This window comes from Mobula birostris, unplaced genomic scaffold (assembly GCF_030028105.1).
Source record: "Mobula birostris isolate sMobBir1 unplaced genomic scaffold, sMobBir1.hap1 scaffold_891, whole genome shotgun sequence".
Lineage (NCBI taxonomy): Eukaryota > Metazoa > Chordata > Chondrichthyes > Myliobatiformes > Myliobatidae > Mobula > Mobula birostris.
In genome coordinates this window covers 36,415-56,635 of record NW_027278608.1, presented here as the reverse complement: position 1 = coordinate 56,635, position 20,221 = coordinate 36,415, and the positions used below count along the sequence as shown (strand labels likewise).

The 20,221-nt window shown below is 55.0% G+C and overlaps 1 protein-coding gene across 1 annotated transcript; it reads right to left on the bottom strand.

The window, feature by feature from the left end:
* Nucleotides 1-5,690: 5,690 nt before the first annotated feature.
* On the bottom strand, nucleotides 5,691-19,480 carry LOC140193828 (haptoglobin-like). The gene is made up of 7 exons (XM_072250980.1): nucleotides 19,409-19,480; nucleotides 18,972-19,030; nucleotides 14,543-14,674; nucleotides 12,472-12,546; nucleotides 11,251-11,388; nucleotides 9,745-9,819; nucleotides 5,691-7,136 (listed from the first exon to the last, which is right to left on the bottom strand). Exons 1-7 carry the CDS (start codon nucleotides 19,411-19,413, stop codon nucleotides 6,361-6,363), a joined length of 1,260 nt encoding a protein of 419 aa, XP_072107081.1. The 5' UTR covers nucleotides 19,414-19,480; the 3' UTR covers nucleotides 5,691-6,360.
* Between the last annotated feature and the right edge of the window lie 741 nt (nucleotides 19,481-20,221).

Genomic DNA, 20,221 nt, shown 5'->3' with positions numbered 1-20,221 from the left:
AGAATGGTGCTGGTCCGGAATCAGAGTGCAACGACGTGATAATTCCATCTTTGGGAGAAACAACAGGTAGTTTACCCGATTAAAAGTATTCCAGAATAGTGTAGAAGAATTCGGCAAAGTGTTTCGCCGAGTTTTACATGGGTAGTTAGTCAAGCATTTTCTGGGAGTTGACATTCCAGATGAAGTAAACATGGAAATCGTACACCAAAATACAGGCCCTTCGGCCCACAAATCTGTGCCGAACATGTCTTTACCTTTGAAATTACTATCCTTACCCATAGTCCTCTATTCTTCTAAGCTCCATGTACCTGTCCAAAAGTCTCTTAAAGGACCCTATCGTATCCGACTCCACCACCGTTGTCGGCAGCCCATTCCACGCACTCACCACTCTCTGAGTAAAAAAACTTACCCCTGACATCTCCTCTGTACCTGCTCCCCAGCACTTTAAACCTGTGTCCTCTTGTGGAAGCCATTTCAGCCCTGGGAAAAAGCCTCTGACTATCCACATGATCAATGCCTCTCATCATCTTGTATACCTCTATCAGGTCACCTCTCACCCTCCGTCGCTCCAAGGAGAAAAGGCCGAGTTCACTTAACCTATTCTCAGAAGGCAGGCTCCCCAATCCAGGCAACATCCTTGTAAATCTCCTCTGCACCCTTTCTAGGGCTTCCACATCCTTCCTCTAGTGAGGCGACCAGAACTGAGCACAGTACTCCAAGTGGGGTCTGACCAGGGTCCTATATAGCTGCAACATTACCACTCAGCTCCTAAATTCAATTCCACCGTTGATGTAGGCCAAAGCACCGTATGCCTTCTTAACCACAGAGTCAACCTGCGCAGCTGCTTTGAGTGTCCTATGGACTCGGACCCCAAGATCACTCTGATCCTCCACACTGCCAAGAGTCTTACCATTACTACTATATTCTGCCATCATATTTGACCTACCAAAATGAACCACCTCACACTTATCTGGGTTGAACTCCATCTGCCACTTCTCAGCCCAGTTTCGCATCCTATCGATGTCCCACTGTGACCTCTGACAGCCCTCCACACTATCCACAACACCCTCAACCTTTGTGTCATCAGTAAACTCACTAACCCATCCGTCCACTTCCTCATGCAGGTCATTTATACAAATCACGAAGAGTAAGGGTCCCAGAACAGATCCCTGAGGCACACCACTGGTCACTGACCTCCATGCAGAATATGACCCGTCTACAACCGCTCTTTGCCTTCTGTGGGCAAGCCAGTTCTGGATCACAAAGCAATGTCCCCTTGGATCCCCTGCCTCCTTACTTTCTCAATAAGCCTTGCATGGGGTACCTTATCAGATGCCTTGCTGAAATCCATATACACTACATCTACTGCTCTTCCTTCATCAATGTGTTTGATGAGGAGGTAAATTGGTTTCGGCATCAACTTCTCGGGAGGAGGCTGCAAGTGGTAGAAGATGTTTTAACTGTCTGACTGGAGACCGGTGACCAGTCGGGTGCCGCAGGGATCGGTGCTGGGTTCATTGTTTATCATCTCTGTCAACTGTCTGGATGATTGAATTACTACGATGACTGGTTTTGTTTCAGCGACAAATAATTTGAATGCCTGAGGGCCTGTCCTCATTAAATCGGTTTACGAGATCTCTGCGGTCAACGCTTTTCTTGTGAACGTACCAGGCAGGAAAATGGCCACTCAGCCCATCGAGCATCCTGCCCCGCACAGTGACATCACGGCTTTCGTTCCGCCATGCGGCCGGCCGCCTCCTGTAACTGGTCACCACCCACTTCACCAACACCCCCACCCACCGTGGGATAACTAGAAGGTCAGCTGATAGACAAACAGACACATGGTTTTGGACACTGGGTGAACTTTGTTATGCCCGAAGAAAGGTGTTTTTTTTGGGCGGGGGAAGGATCGATCAGCAGAATCGATCGGTGGCTCTCGCAGTGTGGACAAGGTGTGACCAGTGGGGAGTTATTCGTGTGGCCAACCCTCGCCTGGGTTGATAACCTCACTACAGAAGAACAGTCCCCTTGTTGTGGTCCCATTCGGTGACTTTAAAGGAAGAGAAGAGGGGAGTGGAAAGTTTGAAACAGAAGAAACCAAGTGACAAAGAGGTCACTGTTTGGACTCTCTCTCTAAGTAGCCCATAAGGGTGAGTTTGAGTTCCATTCGAATGCGAAGGTGTGACTGTCACGTAGTTAGTCCACAAGAGTGGGTTCTCTGGTGAGAGGAAACCTTCGTGAATACCACTTGTGTGTTACCCTTGTTTGGGTGTGGTAGCTCACTGAAGAAAGACACCCCTGTGGCAAATCACTTTTAGGGTTATTTCGTATGTCGTGGAGCTGGATAAGTGGCTATCACGTTGTGTGTTTGGGGTAACCTTGTGGAATCTACCGGTGTGTCGACCCTTGCTTGGGTGGTGGTTCCCTTGAACAGGGTCCCCTTTGTGATAAGCTACTGTTGGTGATAATCCATACGTGGATTCTGTCTGAGTATCCTGTGGCCACCACTTCGGGATGTCCCGTAGCTGAATTCGGTTGTGGTACCGCTTGTGTTGAAAGGATATTCGCTGAAGCTCACTGTCGGTGATATTTCGTATATGGAGTGGAACAACTTCGGAGATAAAACCCTATCACTATTGTTATTTTGTATTGCAGTTGCGGAATCTGTGGAATACCGAAACAGAAGGAGGAGAAGATGGCGGCGCGACGGCAGTGTGGGCGCGGCCTCTCCGGTGAATGATATCTGTTATCTGTCAAGTAGGGGACCGTGCACAATTCTGATTTGATGGAGACGGACGTGAGAGTACGGAGGAACATCTGGAGAAACTTCTGAAATATCCGCTTCTCCGCCGCTGCTGCTGTGTGGTAACCGGAATCTCCGGAGCAGAAGGCCCCGAAATCCTCGGCTTTGCTTGTTTCGGCGGCCGGGGCTAGGTCGGAGGCGCTCGGCAGAGGACGGCGATTGGGTGGCGGTATCGAAGGCTCAAAGTTTTCGGACGGACGGACTCAGTGTCGGCTGTGGTCGGCTGCTTCCAGGGCATCGGCAAGTTGACGGTGCCTGGAGATTTACGGCAAGGAGTTTCTCCCTTTTGCCGCCTGCTATCGGGGACTCGGGAGTCGATCGACTCGGGGACTTTGAGACTTTTTTTTTACCGTGCCCATGGTTTGTTCTTCATCAAATTATGGTATTGCTTTGCACTGTTGTAACTATATGTTATAATTATGTGGTTCTGTCAGTGTTAGTCTTTGGTTTGTCCTGTTTTCTGTGATATCACTCCGGAGAAACATTGTATCATTTCTTAACGCATGTATGCATTTCTAAATGACAATAAAAGAGGACTGAGCGTCCTCATAATCTAATCTAATCTCACAACATTCGCCTTTTGGATTACAAACATCTCTCTCATCACTATTCCGTGGATGAACTGAACTTATGATTATGATTATAAGGACACGCAGTCCCCTTTTATTGTCATTTAGTAATGCATGCATTAAGAAATGATAAAAATGTTTTTCCAGAAGGATATGACGAAAACACATGACAAACCGACTTAAAAACTAACAAAAAACACATAATTATAACATATAGTTACAACAGTGCAAAGCAATACCGTAATTTGATACCAACAGACCATGGGCAGAGTAACAGTCTCAGAGTCTCTCGGAAGTCCCATCACCTCACGCAGACGGTGAACCTCCAGCGCCGCCAACTCGCCGATGCAGCATCTCGGAAGCACCCGACCACAGACCGACTCCCGAGTGCGTCCGGAAAACTCCGAGCCTCCGACCAGCTCCCCGACACCGATGCACCGAGCACCATCTCTGCCGAGTGTTTCGACCCCGGCCCCGGCAACAGGCGATACGCAAAGCCGAGGTTTCGGGGCCTTCGCCTCCGGAGATTCTCGATCGCAGAGCTTTATACTTTTATACTTTACCATCTCAAGACTCTAAGCCTTGTTTCCCCCGAGCTCAATCGTTTGGAAGTTATATTTGCACCCCTATATATACGTAACACTGCGAACCTGGTTGATATATCCGGTTATATATGACTGTACTGCGTAGTTACTAATAAATAATATCAGAGTATCAGTGAGTAGCCATACCAGAGTCCAAAGTGTTCTGCTGTTTCTTTAACCCGTCACGGGGTACGTGACACGGCAGAAGGACTTGGAAGGCCAAATAAGTGGCAGATGAAATACATGTCGGGAAGTGTATGGCCATGCACTTCGGTAGAAGAAATGAAAGCGTCGACTATTTTCTAAAGGGAGAGGAATTTAAAAAAAATACCTGAGGTGTAAGTGGACTTGGGAGCATCGGTTGACGTTGCGTACTTGGATTTTCAGAAGGCCCTTGGCAAGGTGCCACACATGAGGCTGCCTGGCAAACTGCGGGCCCTTGGTATTGCAGGAACGATTCCATCATGGATAGAGCAGCCGCTGACTGGCAGGAGGCAAAGAGTGGGAAGAAAGGGAGCCTGTTCTGGCTGACTGCCGGTGACCCGTGCGCCTGTGGTTGGGACGCTTGCTTTTTGCGTTATATGTCAATGATATGGATGACAGAAGTGATGGCCTGCTGTGATGCCCTGGTTTGCGGACGAGATGAAGGTGGGAGGAGGGGCAGGTAGTGCTGAGGAAGCAGGGAGTCTACAGAAGGACCCGGGGAGATGAGGAGAACGGGCAAAGAAGTGATGGTATACAGAGTCGGGAAGTGGACGACCATGAACTTCGGCAGAAGGAATAAAAGCAAAGACTATTTTCTAAACAGGAAGAAAATTCAGAAATTACAGGGGCAAAGGGACTTGTGCAGGGTTCCCTGAAGGTTAACTTGCAGGCTGAGTCGGTGGTGAGGAAGGCAAATGCGAGGCTGGCATTAATTTCGAGAGGACTACAATATAAAAGCAAGGAGGTAATGTTGAGGCTTTATAAAGCCCTGGTGAGGCCTCACTTAGAGTATTGTGCGCAGTATTGGGCCCCTTATCTTCGAAAGGATGTGCTGAAACTGGAGAGGGTTCAAAGGAGGTTCTCGAAAATGATTCCGGGACTGAACGGCTTGTCACATGAAGAGCGTCTGACGGCTCTGGGCCTGTATGCACCGCGGCGGGGAAGTTTGAGGCCAGCGGGCACGGCCTCAGAACAGAGGTGGGGGCCGGGGTGCCGAGACGAGGAGAAAATTCTTTACCCAGAGAGAGGAGTCTGTGGAATTCCTTGCCACAGGAGGCCCGGTCTTCACGTGAATTTCAGGCAGAGTTCGGCCGCTTCTCGATCGGTCAGGGAGCGGAGAGATACGGGAAGAAGACGGGAGGCTGGGGACGGGAGGGAAATTGGGTATCAGCTCCCATGTCTGATCAGCGTAGGGGGAGGGAGCGGGTTCACGGAGGTGGCGAGGGATGTAGGGGAAGGAATGTGGGCGGGGGGGGGGGCGTAGCGTCGCAGAAGGGGCCAACAAGTAACCGGAGGAGATTCCTTCCAATATTCTGGACGGCTTGACCCCTCTCCTGCTCTCCCTGCGCCAACCATTCCCAACGAGCTCAGGACACTCCCCAACTTCGAGAACACCGGCCCGACTCAACCCTCCCCACTACACACCTATTCCGCCATACCCCTCGTTCCAGCCCGGCCCCCCCCCCCACTCCTCCGACCCCGCCCGAACCCGGACAAGCGAATTGAACAAACGACACGGGAGACACCGAGTTCTCTTCCACCGAATTTATTGGCGGTGGGTTTCCGCAGAGAAATTCTTCGCCTTCCGGAAGGAAACGAAAACGGCCCCGTTTGCCCGGGCACCGGCGCTGCCTCGCTGGGGGCGTGTCGGAGATGGAGTGCGGGGTGGGGGTGGAAACCGAGCCGGGACGTGATCGAGAAGAGGAAGGCAGCGGGCGGAGGGGGCAGGCTAGAAACCTTTCCACTGAGCCGGGGTCCGGGACAATTGCTTACCCCCGTCACCCCTCTGTAAATCGGGTGCGAGGTGACAGATCGGGGATGGGATCGAGTGCTCCCGTCCGATCAGTTCCGGGGGGGGCGGGGGGGGAGCGGCGGAGGAGGAGTGGGGGGGGGGCGTCTGATATTTGGGATTGGGATTGGGGTCGGTGGCGGGGAACGCAGGGCCTCCGTCCTTGGGAGCGTGGGCAGGAGACAATCCGGCTCATTTGGGAGCGAGGCGGGAGGAGCTACCTAGGAACCTGGGGACGGGGCAGACGCGCGGGGATGGGGGGGCGTAGAGAGAGGGAGGGGAGGCGAAGAAGGAGAGAGGGGGTGGGGGAGAAAGAGGGTGGGGCAGACTCGGTGGGCGTGGGGGGCCACAGAGGACGGGAGAGGGGGTCGTGGCAGGCGCACGGAGGAATGGGCGGTGTGGAGGTCTCCCTCAGTGAACTCTGATCACCCCCTTGATCCAGTTGATATGGTCGAAGGCGTTGGTAAAGACAGCGTGGTTGTGGTCCTCGCCGGGGTCGTCGTAACTCAGCACCCCGGCCGCGTAGTTGGTGCCGTTCACCTCGACCTGGAAGACGGCGCCCTGGTCCCGCTGGGCCGCGTCGGGGCGCTGCTCCACGGCGTGCGTGCAGAACTGCTCTCTCATGTCGGCCGGGAAGAGGCCCGGGTGCTGGTCGACGAAATGCTGGGCGCAGGCGTCCCTCGGGGCGACCGGCAGCGTCGCGTAGGTGACGTGGTGCGCGCCGCCTTTGTGGTCCAGATCCCAGCCGGCCACCACCCCGAGCCGGCCAACCGTGGCGTAGTCGACGGACGGCAGGCAGATGGGGATGGCATGGTCACCGAACGCCACCGGCTCGGCCAGCTTCAGCAGGGCGATGTCGTTGCGGTACGCCTCGCCCTCCTTCGACACGGCGCTCTGGAAATCCACCCGCTCGACGCGGTAGCGGCGGCCGGTGCGCAGGTCGGTCGCGTCCTCCACGCCGACGTGGACGGTGAACACGCCGGCGGCCTCCTTCTCGTCCTCGGTGCCGAAGTTGTGAACGCTTGTCAGTGCCCAGCGGTGGTCGATCAGCACGGCGTTGCGCAGGTCGCCCGGGTTGCTGACCCGCTCCAGCAGCACCGTCCAGGGCGCGGCCCCGTGGGTCACCAGCTCGGTGTGGTCGGTCTCCTTCTCCGAGTGCAGGAGAGTTATCGCCTCGCCGCAGTGCACTGTCCCGGGAGGGGGTGGTGTGAAGAGGTGGGGGGGGGGGGGGGGAGAGAGAGAGGCAGAGGGAGAATGAGAGAGAGAGAGGGAGAGGGGAGAGAGAGAGACGAGAGAAGAGGGGAGGCGAGAGAGAAAGAGAGGGGAGAGAGAGGAGAGCAGTCAGAGCGGAGAGGGAGGAAGAGAGGAGAGAGAGGAAAGAGAGAGGGGCGGAGAGAGAGAAAGAGAGGAGAGAGAGATCAGAGCAGAGGGGCGGAGAGAGAAAGAGAGGGGAGGGAGAGGAAAGACAAGGGAGGGAGAGAGACGAGAGGGGATACAGAAAGAGAGGAGAGGGAGAAAGAGAGGAGACAGATGAGAGAGAGGAGGAAGAGAGGAGAGAAGGAGAAAGGCAGAAGGCGAGAAGGGTGAAGTATGGGGAAGGAGAGGGGGAAGAGAGAAGGGAAAAGGGGGAGAGAGGAATGGGAGAGCATTGGCGAGAGGGGATTAGATGGGGGAGAGAGAAGGAGTTTGAGGAGAAGTGGAGAGAGAGAAAGGGGGCGTCGGAAGGAGAGAAGGGGCCGTTATTCGCCTTTAAACAACAGAAAAATGTTTGCATTACACTTTAAAATATATGTTATATTGTCGAAATATGATGTAATATAACGTTTTAAACGATGTCCGTCCGTTGGGCCACATCAGGACCGGCGCATTTCGGACCAATTAAGCGGCTGTCCCACCTAATCATGGATTTAAAGTATTTTTTTTAAAAAACAGACAAATTATCATTTAACTGAGTAATAAATTACGCATTTAAATGAAATGCGGAAAGTTAGCCAGTTAAAGAATAGTTTATCTCTTTAACTTCTTAATTAAATTTGCCCGACGACACTACGCTGATTGGGCCTTATCTCAAATATTAAACGAGGCAGCCTGCAGGGAAGAAGTCATCGCCCTCACACAGTGGCGTCAGAGAGCAACAACCTCTCCGTCAAAGCCACACCAAACAAAGGAGCTGGTCGTGGACTATAGGGATAATGGAGACGGGCCAACCCCTATTGACATCGATCGATCTGGGGTTCAGAGGGTGAACAGCTTTAAGTTTCTCGGCATAAACATCACTGAGGATCTCACACGGTCTGTCCACACCGGCTGTGTTGTGAAAAAAGCACAACAGCGCCTCTTTCACCTCAGACGGTTGAGGAGGTTTGATATGGGCCCCCCTAAATCCTAAGGACTTTCTACAGGGGCACAATTGACAGCATCCTGACGGGCTGCATCACTGCCTGGTACGGGAACTGTACCTCCCTCAATCGCAGGACCCTGCAGAGAATGGGTGCGGGACAGCCCAGCGCATCTGTAGATGTGAACTTCCCACTGTTCAGGGCATTTACAGAGACGAGTGTGTAAAAAGGGCCCGAAGGATCACTGGGGACCCGAGTCACCCCCAACCACGAACTGCCCCAACTGCTACCATCCGGGAAACGGTACCACAGCATAAAAGCCAGGACCGACAGGCTCCGGAACAGCTTCTTCCACCAGGCCATCAGACTGGTTAATTCAAGCCGACACAACTCTATTTCTAAGTTATATTGACTGTCCTGTTGTACATACTATTTATTACAAATTACTATAAATTGCAAATTCAGATGGAGATGTAACGTGAAGATTTTTACTCCTCATGTATGTGAAGGTTGTAAGAAATAAAGTCAATTCAATCTACCTGCGATCCCACTTTCTGGGAACCGTCTCCCTGTATCCCTGGGTCCCTCTGTTCTACAACACTCCCCGGGGTCTCTGTCTACCTGTGACTCCACGTTGAGGGAACCGTGTCCCTGTACCCCTGGGTCCCTCTCTTCTACAACACTCCCCAGGGTCCCCATCGACCCGTGACTCCATTTTCAGTGAACCGTGTCCCTGTATCCCTGGGTCCCTCTGTTCTACAACACTCCCCGGGGTCCCTCTGTTCTACAGTAGTCCCCAGGGTCCCCGTCTATCCGTGACTCCCCTTTCAGGGAACCGTCTGTCTCCCTGCACCCCTGGGTCCCTCTGTTCCACCACACTTCCCAGGGTCCCCGTCTTCCCGTGAATCTACTTTCAGGGAACCGTGTCCCTGTACCCCTGGGTCCCTCTGTTCTACAACACTCCCCGGGGTCCCTGTCTACCCGTGACCCCACTTTCAAGAAACCGTCTCCCTGTACCCCTGGATCCCAGAAGTTAGAATCGGACGGCGGAGGGGAAGAAGCTGTTCCTGAATCGCTGAGTGTGTGCCTTCAGGCTCCTGTACCTCCTACCTGACGGTGACAGTGAGAAAAGGGACATGCCCTGGGTGCTGGAGGGTCCTTAATCATGGACGCTGCCTTTCTGAGACACCGCTCCCTGAAGATGTCCCGGCTACTTTGTCGGCGAGAGCCCAAGATGGAGCGGACTAGATTTACAACCCTCTGCAGCTTCTTTCGGTCCTGTGCAGTAGCCCCTCCGTACCAGACAGTGATGCAGCCTGTCAGAATGCGCTCCACCGTACAACTAGAGAAGTTTTCGAGTGTTCTCGGTGACAAACCAAACCTCGCCGAACTCTGAATAAGACATAGTCGCCATCTTTGCTGCCCCTCACTGCCTCCCCCAGGGTTTGGGACTCACCTGGGATACACTTGGGAAGCTTCTCTCCCAGGTCCTTGTTCATCCAGTGACCAGTTTCGGTACACACGTAGAGTCCTGGAAATGGGAATAGAACTGGGTTTAAAAAATTACAACACCGCTGGGGGTGGGGGCGGCGGGTGGAGAGAGGGAGGGCGAGGATGAGGGGAGAGAGAGGGACGAAAGGAGGAGGGGATAGAGAAAGAGAGGGCAGAGAGGGATGGCAGAGGCAGAGTGGGTATAGGGGGATCTATAGGAGACAGAGGGGGGACAGACAAGGGGAGGGGAGGTGAAGGGAGGGGAGAGGGGATGAGGGGAAGGAGTGGTGAGAGACAAGAGGGAGGGGAGAGAGTAGGGACAGAGGGAGAGAGAGAGGGAGGGGAGAGACAGACGTGAGAGGGGAGGGAGTGGGGAGAGAGAGGGAGAGAGTGAGGAGAGACAAGGGGGAGGGGAGAGAGTAGGGACAGAGGGAGAGAGAGAGGGAGGAGAGAGACAGAGGGGGAGGGGAGGGAGTAGGGAGAGACAAGGGGAGGGGAGTGAGAATCGGGACAAGGAGGGAAAGAGGGAGGGGAGAGACAGAGGGGGGAGGGGAGGGAGTGGGGAGAGACAAGGGAGAGGGGAGAGAGAGTGGAGACAGAGGGGGAGAGAGAGGGAGGGGAGAGGAAGGGAGGAAAGAGACAGAGGGGTGAGGGGAGGGAGTGGGGAGGGAGAGTAGGGACAGAGGGAGAGAGAGAGGGAGTGGAGAGGCAGACGGGGAAGGGGGGAGTGGGGAGAGAGAGGGGGGAGAGGGAGAAATTGGGGCCTGATGGGAGAGAGGGGTGAGAGAGAGCGGGAGGGGAGGGAGTAGGGAGAGATGGAGGGGGAGGGAGAGAGTGGGGAGAGTGATGGAAGGGAGACTGGGGAAAGATTGTGGGAAGGGAATGAGCGGGGAGAGAGAAGGAGGGAGGGGAGAGACAGTTGGGAGAGGGGGGAGAGAGACAGAGGGGAAGGGAGGGAGTGTGGAGAGAGAAGGGAGAGGAAGAGAGCGGGCAGTGATGGGAGAGAGGGCTGGGGGGGGGAGGGAGTGGAGAGAGATGGAGGGGGGATGAAGAGAGTGGGGAGAGAGATGGAGGGGTGAACTGGGGAAAGATTGGGGGAAGGGAATGAGTGGGGAGAGAGAAGGAGGGAAGGGGGAGACAGTTGGGAGAGGGGGCGGAGAGAGAGAGGGAGGGGAGAAAGCGGAAGAGAAAGTGAGACGGAGAGATCGGAAAGGAGGGGTTAGAGAGGGGAGGGGAGAGCGAGGGGCGGGAGAGAGGGATGACGGGGAGAGGGACTGGAGGTGAGAGGGGGAGAGCGAGGAGCAAAGAGGAGGGGAGAGTGGGGGTTAGAGAGGATAGAGTGTGGGGGAGAGGAGAGTGAGGGTGGGACAAGGACAGGCCTGATATACAGTTTGTGTGTGTGTATGTGCGTGATCTATGGACCGGAGGGGGGCCGGGGCGTTCCCCGTCAGTCGCTCGGTCGGACACACACCTTCGTCGCTGTACACCTCCTCCCGGTAGTCGGAGTGGCAGGTGTACTTCACGATGGACAGGTAGTCGTTTTCCAGGTGATCGGTCAGGTGATCCACGTGTCCGTGCTCGATCCCCTTCGGCGGCCCGCAGTCGATGACTGCAGGTCGAGACCCAGAGGTCAGATTCCCCCGCCTGTGAGTCCTCCCCGCTCGTCCCAGCCCGCCGACCCTCCCTCCCCTGCCGGCTCCCTCTCCCTCATCACCCGCCCCCTCACCCGACCATCCCCACTCCGTCATCACCCACTTCCTCTCCCTCCTTGCCCACATCCTCTCCCTCCTCCCCAAACCCCCTCCTTCCTCACTAGACGCCCTTTCCCTTCCCGCTGGCCCCCTTCCACCCCGTCGGTCCCCTCTCCCTCATCGCCCACTCCCCCTCGTTCCCCCTCACCGACCTCCTTCTCCCTCCCCGCCAAACCCTCCCTCATCGCCCACTTCCACCCCCTCCACCCCTCACCCTCCCTGCCGACCCCCTTCTCCCTTCCCACCAAACCCTCTCCCTCCCCGCCGGCCCCCTCTTCCTCATCGCCCAACCCCTCTCCCTGTCACCGACGCACCCCTTCACCCGGCTCCCTCTCCCCCCTCGCTGACCCCCTCTCCCTCCCCGCCGACCCTTTCTCCCTCCCCGTCAAACCCTCTCCCTCCCCAGCGCGGCCCCCTCTCCCTCATCGCCCACCGCCTCGCCCCCTCACCGACCCCCTGTCCCTCCCTGCCGGCCCCTTCTCCCTCCCCGTCAAACCCTCTCCGTCCCCAGCGGCCCCCTCTCCCTCATCGCCCACCCCTTCGCCCCCTCACCGACCCCCTGCCCCGCCCGGCCGGCTCCTTCTCCCTCCCCGTCAAACCCTCTCCCTCCCCAGCGGCCCCCTTTCCCTCATCGCCCACCCCCTTCGCCCCCTCACCGAACCCCTGTCCCTCCCTGCCGGTCCCCTCTCCCTCCCCGCTGAACCCTCTCCCTCATCGCCCACCCCCTCGCCCCCTCATCGACCCCCTTGTCCCTCCCTGCCGGACCCCTCTCCCTCCCTGCCGGCCCCCTTTCCCTCATCGCCCACCCCCCTCTCCTCATCACCGACCCCTTCCCCACCTTTACCCGCCCCCCTCTCCCCCCACCAGCCCCCCTCCTCCCCGTCCACCCCAGCCACCGCTCCCCCCACCCCCCGCTGGCCGCCCCTCTCTCTCTCTCTCACCCTTCTTGCATTGGGGAAGTTCTGTCTTGAGCTTTCTGTTCGTCCAATTGCCGGTTTCGGCGCAGATGTAGACGCCTGAGGAACAGGAGCGGGTGGGGAGACAGAATCGAAAGTTAGAGAGAAAGAGAGAGAGAGAGCGAGAGTGGGGGGAGAGGGAGAGAGAGAGAGAGAGAGGGAGAGAGAGAGAGAGACAGACAGACAGACAGAGGGAGAGAGAGACAGACAGACAGAGGGAGAGAGAGAGAGTGGGGGGAGAGAGAGACAGACAGACAGACAGACAGAGGGAGAGAAAGACAGATGAGGCGGCGACCAGAAAGGGGCAAGGGGTTCGGGAAGGCGCGGGAGAGAGGCAGAAAGAGTGGGACAGGGTGAGGGGCAGAGTAACAGAGACCGGAATTGAACGGGGAAGTGAGGGCGTGTGAGAGGCAGAGAGAGAGAGACAGAGACAGAGAGAGAAAGAGACAGACAGCGACAGACAGAGAGAGAGAGAGACAGAGACAGACAGCGACGGACGGACAGAGAGACAGAGAGAGAGATGGAGACAGAGAGACAGACAGAGCCAGAGAGACAGACAGAGAGCGAGAGAGAGACAGAGAGAGAGAGGAAGAGACAGACAGGGAGAGAGAGACAGAGACAGAGAGACAGACAGACAGACAGAGAGAGAAAGAGATAGAGAGACAGAGAGAAAGAGACAGACAGGGAGAGAGAGAGAAAGAGACAGAGAGAGAGACAGAGAAAGAGACAGACAGAGAGAGAGATAAAGAGACAGATAGGGAGAGAGAGAAACAAAGAGAGAGACAGAAACAGAGAGAGAGAGAGAAAGAGACAGACAGAGAGAGAGAGACAGACAGACAGAGGGAGACAGAGAGACAGACAGACAGAAAGAGAGACAGAGAGAGGGAGACAGAGAGACAGACAGAAAGAGAGACAGAGAGAGGGATGAAAAGATGGAATGGAAAGAAAAGAGAAGGGAAAAGAGAGATGGTGAGGGAAAGAGATGGAGAACAAGAAAGAGGGTGGAGAGAGTGAGAGATGGGGAGACGGGTGGGGGGGAATTGGAGAAAGGGAGAGACCGAGATGGAGAGAGTGTGAGAGAGATAGAGAGAGCGAGATGGAGAGAGAGGGAGAGGATCAGATGAGGAGAGTGATGGTATGTGTGCGTGTGTGTGTAAGAGACAGATGGAGAGAAGGCGTGCAAGGAGAGATGAGGACGGCAGGAGGGAGTGAGCGCGAGGGATAGAGGAATGTGAGAGCGTGGTGGAGAAGGGGACAGACAGAGAGAGAGAGATGGAGGGTGTACAACAGAGGGAGTGGACGGGAGAGAGTTGGGAGACAGGTGGATGGAGAGAAGGAGGCGGGAAGAGGACGATTAATGGAGAGGGAGAATGTCGTGTTAACATTGAAATATCAACCCCTCCCCCCCACCCCCGCCACCTCTCCATCCCATCTCCCTTCACCACTCTCCCGACCTGGTCTCGGAGCAAGAGTGTCCTTCAGGCCAAAATCACCCTGCTAAACCCCCCTGTCCCCGACACTCCCCACCACTCACGGTGTGTGTGTGTGTCCCACCCTCGTACGCCGAGATCCCCCTGTCCCCGACACTCCCCGCCCTTCACGGTGTGTGTGTGTGTCCCACCCTCGTACACCGGGGTCCCCTGTCCCCGACACTCCCCGCCCTTCACGGTGTGTGTGTGTCCCACCCTCGTACGCCGAGATCCCCCTGTTCCCGACGCTCCCCGCCCTTCACGGTGTGTGTGTGTGTGTGTGTGTGTCCCACCCTCGTACACCGGGGTCCCCCTGTCACGGACACTCCCCGCCCTTTACGGTGTGAGTGTGTCCCACCCTCGTACGCAGGGGTCCCCCTGTCCCTCGACACTCCCCGCCCTTCACGGTGTGAGTGTCCCCCACCCTCGTACACCGGAGTCCCCCTGTCCCTCGACACTCCCCGCCCTTCACGGTGTGAGTGTCCCCCACCCTCGTACACCGAGCTCCCTGTTCCGCGACCCCACCCCCTTCCCACCCCGGGCACTCCCCCACCGGCCGGCCCCTCCAGCGCGGGCTCCCGACTCACCGTTGTCGGCGTTTTCCAGGACCCACAGGGGTTTCTTGCACTCGTACTGGATCACGGCCCCCACCGTCGTCTGCCCCTCCCGAGTCAGGTAGCGCACGTCGGCGTGATCGACCTTTCCGGGCTGTCCACAGTCTGGCGTTGGGAGCGGGGGGTGGGGAGTGGGGGGACAGGTCTGGTGAGCGACGAACGCGGCCCCTCCTCCTCGCCGCCGTCGCGAACCCCACCCCACCCGCTCTTTCTCACTGACTCCTCACCACCCGCACCCCCACCCTCCCCTGTTCCCAGTGAGGTCGAACTAGGACTGGGAGAAGCCATTCGCCCTCACGGGGTTTTCACCGGACAGGATGGTAAATTAAACCAAGTTAATCCCCCCACCCCCATTCATCAAAGTCCAAGGCGAAATTGGGCTTAGCATCGGAGACGTACATCATGAAATTGGAAGGTAAGAAATAGGAGCAAGAGTCGGCCGTTCGGCCCGTCGAGCCTGCCCCAACAGATCGCGGCTGATCTGACCATCTCCACTTACCTGCCTTTTCCCCCCATAACCCTTAACTCCCCCTCCTCTGGCAGAGTTGGATGCATCAGCAAGGGAGATGAGGCTGAGTACAGGGCTACGGTAGGAAAGTTTGTCACATGGTGTGAGCAGAATTATCTGCAGCTTAATGTGAAAAAGACTAAGGAGCTGGTGGTAGACCTGAGGAGAGCTAAGGTACCGGTGACCCCTGTTTCCATCCAGGGGGTCAGTGTGGACGTGGTGGAGGATTACAAATACCTGGGAATACGAATTGATAATAAACTGGACTGGTCAAAGAACACTGAGGCTGTCTACAAGAAGGGTCAGAGCCGTCTCTATTTCCTGAGGAGACTGAGGTCCTTTAACATCTGCCGGATGATGCTGAGGATGTTCTACGAGTCTGTGGTGGCCAGTGCTAACATGTTTGCTGTTGTGTGCTGGGGCAGCAGGCTGAGGGTAGCAGACACCAACAGAATCAACAAACTCATTCGTAAGGCCAGTGATGTTATGGGGATGGAACTGGACTCTCTGACGGTGGTGTCTGAAAAGAGGATGCTGTCCAAGTTGCATGCCATCTTGGACAATGTCTCCCATCCACTACATAATGTACTGGGTGGGCACAGGAGTACATTCAGCCAGAGACTCATTCCACCGAGATGCAACACAGAGCGTCATAGGAAGTCATTCCTGCCTGTGGCCATCAAACTTTACAACTCCTCCCTTGGAGGGTCAGACACCCTGAGCCAATAGGCTGGTCCTGGACTTATTTCCTGGCATAATTTACATATTACTATTTAACTATTGATGGTTTTATTACTATTTATTATTTATGGTGCAACTGTAACGAAAACCAATTTCTCCCGGGATCAATAAAGTATGACTATGACTAAATCGCCCCAGCCTTGGCTTAAGTATGTTTACTGAGTATCCTGGGGCAGAGAATTCCACAGATTCACTAGCCGCTGGGAAAAGCAGTTCCTCCTCATCTCCGTCCTCAATCCACTCTCCCTAAATCTTGAGGCTGTGTCCCCTAGTTCTCACCCACCAGTGGTAAACAACTTTCCTGCTTCTATCTTATCTAGCCCTCTCATAATTTGATTTGTTTCTATAAGATCTCTTCTCTTTCTTCTGAATTATAGTGAGTACAGTCCCGGGTGACTCGATCTCCCCTCATAGTCTAACCTCCTCATCTCCGGAATAGACCTGGTGAACGTCCCCTGCATCGTCTCCAAAGTCAGTACCTCCTTGCTCAAGTCAGGAGACCAGAACTGCACAAAGTTTGCTCGGCCTCACGTTACAGCTCACGCACTCTAATCCTGCACCCTCTCCAGAGCCCTCCCGCCGCCCCCAACACCCATCCTGCAACGGGGCGACCAGAACTGCTCCAAGTGTGGCCCGACCGGAGTTTGATAAACCTGTGACAGGATGAGGGTGCGGTTTCGGGGTACGTGGAGGCACAAGATAAAACAGGTCATCGTCAGCATGGTTTCCTCAATGGAAAATCTAGCCTGGCTTGTGGTATTGGGGGTAGGGTACTGACATGGATAGAAAATTGGTTGGCAGACAGGAAACAAAGAGTAGGGATTAACGGGTCCCATTCAGAATGGCAGGCGGTGACTAGTGGGGTACCGCAAGGCTCGGTGCTGGGACCGCAGCTATTTACAATATATATTAATGATTTAGATGAAGGGATTAAAAGTAATATTAGCAAATTTGCAGATGACACAAAGCTGGGTGGCAGTGTGAAATGTGCGGAGGGTGTTATGAGAATGCAGGGAAATTTGGACGGGTTGGGTGAGTGGGCAGATGTAGTTTAATGTGGACAAGTGTGAGGTTATCCACTTTGGTGGCAAGAACAGGAAGGCAGATTACAATCCGAATGGTGTCAAGTTAGGAAAAGGGGAAGTACAACGAGATCTAGGTGTCCTTGTTCATCAGTCACTGAAAGTAAGCATGCAGGTACAGCAGGCAGTGAAGAAAGCTAATGGCATGCTGGCCTTCATAACAAGGGGAGTTGAGTATAGGAGCAAAGAGATCCTTCTGCAGCTGTACAGGGTCCTGGTGAGACCCCACCTGGAGTATAATATGCAGTTTTGGTCTCCAAATTTGAGGAAGGACATTCTTGCTATTGAGGGAGTGCAGTGTAGGTTCACGAGGTTAATTCCCGGGATGGCGGGACTGTCATATGTTGAAAGATCGGAGCGACTGGGCTTGTAAACACTGGAATTTAGAAGGATGAAAGCGGATCTGATTGAAACATGTAAGATTATTAAGGGATTCTACACGCTACAGACAGGAAACATATTCCCGATGTTGGGTGAGTCCAGAACCAGAGACCACAGTTTGAGAATAAGGAGGTAGGCCATTTAGTACGGAGTTGAGGAAAACCTTTTTCACCCAGAGAGTTGTGGATCTGTGGAATGCTCTGCCCCAGAAGGTAGTGGAGGCCAAGTCTCTGGATGCTTTCAAGAAAGAGTTAGATGGAGATCTTAAAGTTAGCGGAGTCAAGGGATATGGGGAGAAGGCAGGAACTGGATACTGATTGTGGATGATCAGCCATGATCACAGTGAATGGCGGTGCTGGCTCGAAGGGCCGAATGGCCTACTCCTGCACCTATTGTCAATTGTCTATTGTTGGGATTCTTTGAAGAAATAACAAGCCAGATAGACAGGGGAGCATCGGTTGACGTTGCGTACTTGGATTTTCAGAAGGCCATTGGCAAGATGCCACACATGAGGCTGCCTGACAAACTGCGGGCCCTTGGTATTGCAGGAACGATTCCATCATGGATAGAGCAGCCGCTGACTGGCAGCAGGCAAAGAGTGGGAAGAAAGGGAGCCCGTTCTGGCTGGCTGCCGGTGACCCGTGCGCCTGTGTTGGGGACGCTTGCTAGTTGCGTTATATGTCAATGATATGGATGACGGAAGTGATGGCCTGCTGTGATGCCCTGGTTTGCGGACGAGGTGAAGGTGGGAGGAGGGGCAGGTAGCGCTGAGGAAGCAGGGAGTCTACAGAAGGACTTGGGGAGATGAGGAGAACGGGCAAAGAAGTGACAGATGGTATGCAGAGTCGGGAAGTGGACGGTCATACGCTTTGGCAGAAGGAATAAAGGCCTAAACTATTTTCTAAACAGATAGAAAACTCAGAAATTGGACGGGCAAAGGGACTTGTGCAGGATTCCGTGAAGGTTAACTTGCAGGCTGTGTCGGTGGCGAGGAAGGCAAATGCGAGGTTGGCATTAATTTCGAGAGGACTAGAATATAAAAGCAAAGATGTAATGTTGAGGCTTTATAAAGCCCTGGTGAGACCTCACTTGGAGTATTGTGAGCAATTCTGGGCCCTTTCTCTGAGAAAGGACGTGCTCAAACTGGAGAGGGCTCAGAGGAGATTGACAAAAATGACTCTTAGATTGAATGGTTTCTCATATGAAGAGCTTCTGACGGCTCTGGGCCTGTATTCACTGGAATTCAGAAGAATGAGGGGTGACCTCGTTGAAACCTATCGAATATTTAAAGCCTAGACAGAGGGGATGTGGAGAGGATGTTTCCTATAGTGGGGGGAGTCTAGGACCAGAGGACACAGATAGAGTGGATGTGGAGAGCATGTTTCCTGTAGTGGGGGAGTCTCGGACCAGACGACACAGATAGAGTGGATGTGGAGAGGATGTTTCCTGTAATGGGGGAGTCTAGGACCAGAGGACACAGATAGAGTGGATGTGGAGAGGATGTTTCCTGTAGTAGGGGAGTCTAGGACCAGAGGACACAGATAGAGTGGATGTGGAGAGGATGTTTCCTATCGTGGGGTAGTCTCGGACCAAGAGCAAGTCAACTCTGAACCCGAGCAGGACACAGACATCACAATCTCTTTGATCAGTTCTACCGCGAGGAACATTTTGCTGCTTGGAAGGTGCCTACCGATGTGATGATCAGAAGCCACCAAGGAGAAGACGGCCACAAAGTTCAAAACCAGGAACCTGGAAAAATTAAAATGTTTGAGTTAATTAAAACTCACTCCGCACCGTCCCATCATACACTCCCGGGGTCAGACATACAGAGTGAATCTCCCTCCACACCGTCCCATCAAACACTCCCGGGGTCAGGCACACAGAGTGAATCTCCCTCCACACCGTCCCATCAAACACTCCCGGGGTCAGACACACAGAATGAATCTCCCTCCACACCGTCCCATCACACACTCCCGGGGTCAGACACACAGAGTGAATCTCCCTCCACACCGTCCCATCACACACTCCCGGGGTCAGACACACAGAGTTAATCTCCCTCCACACCGTCCCATCACATACTCCCGGGGTCAGACACAGAGTGAAGCTCCCTCCACACGATCGACTAACCACATGCTGACGACTGTCTCCCTCCTTCTCTCTGCGGATTGCCAAGCACCAACCCTCACCCGAGCTGACTGACGAGTGAGGGGTGCTGGGGGACCTACTTTTATAGGGCAGGAGGTCCATCGCGGACTCTGTACCTGGACGGCTGGTAAAATTCCACATGGACGCTGTAGTATCGACGACTCAGCAATTCGCGGGCTTGACCCCGCCGGCAGGCGGCAGAGAAAGCGGTGTCAACGAACCTCCCACGCAAACATCGCTGCCGGTAAGCGCCCGGCCCCCGCCCCCCAGCCGAGGGCAGCGATCGTTAGTTTTCGCCCGCAGGGGGGACCTTTTACAGGGCCGGCCCTCCGCAAACACTGGGGTTGTGATGAGTCGGTAGATGGCTGCCGGGGACAGGGCGGGCCGGGGAGGGAGGTGACAGGGTCCCCGGGGCGGGGGTGGGTGCGGGGGTACAATCCTGGCCCCAGCTCCGCTCTCTCTCCCCCCCACTCTCTCTCCCCTCCCTCCCTCTCTCTCCCCCTCTCTTCCCCACTCTCTCTCTCCCACTCTCTGTCCCCCATCTCCCCCTCTCTCTCCCTCTCTCTACCCCACTTTCTCTCCACCCTCTCTCCGCCCTCTCTCCTCCACTCTCCACCCCCCTTCTCCCCCTCTCCCCCTCTCTCTCCACCCCCTCTCTCTGCCCCCTCTCTCTCTCCCCTTCCTCCCTCTCTCTCCCCCACTCTCTTCCTCCTCTCTGCCCCTTCTCTCTCCCCTCTCTCCCCTACTCTCTCTCCCCTACTTTCTTTCCCCCTCTCTCTTCCCTACTGTCTCCCC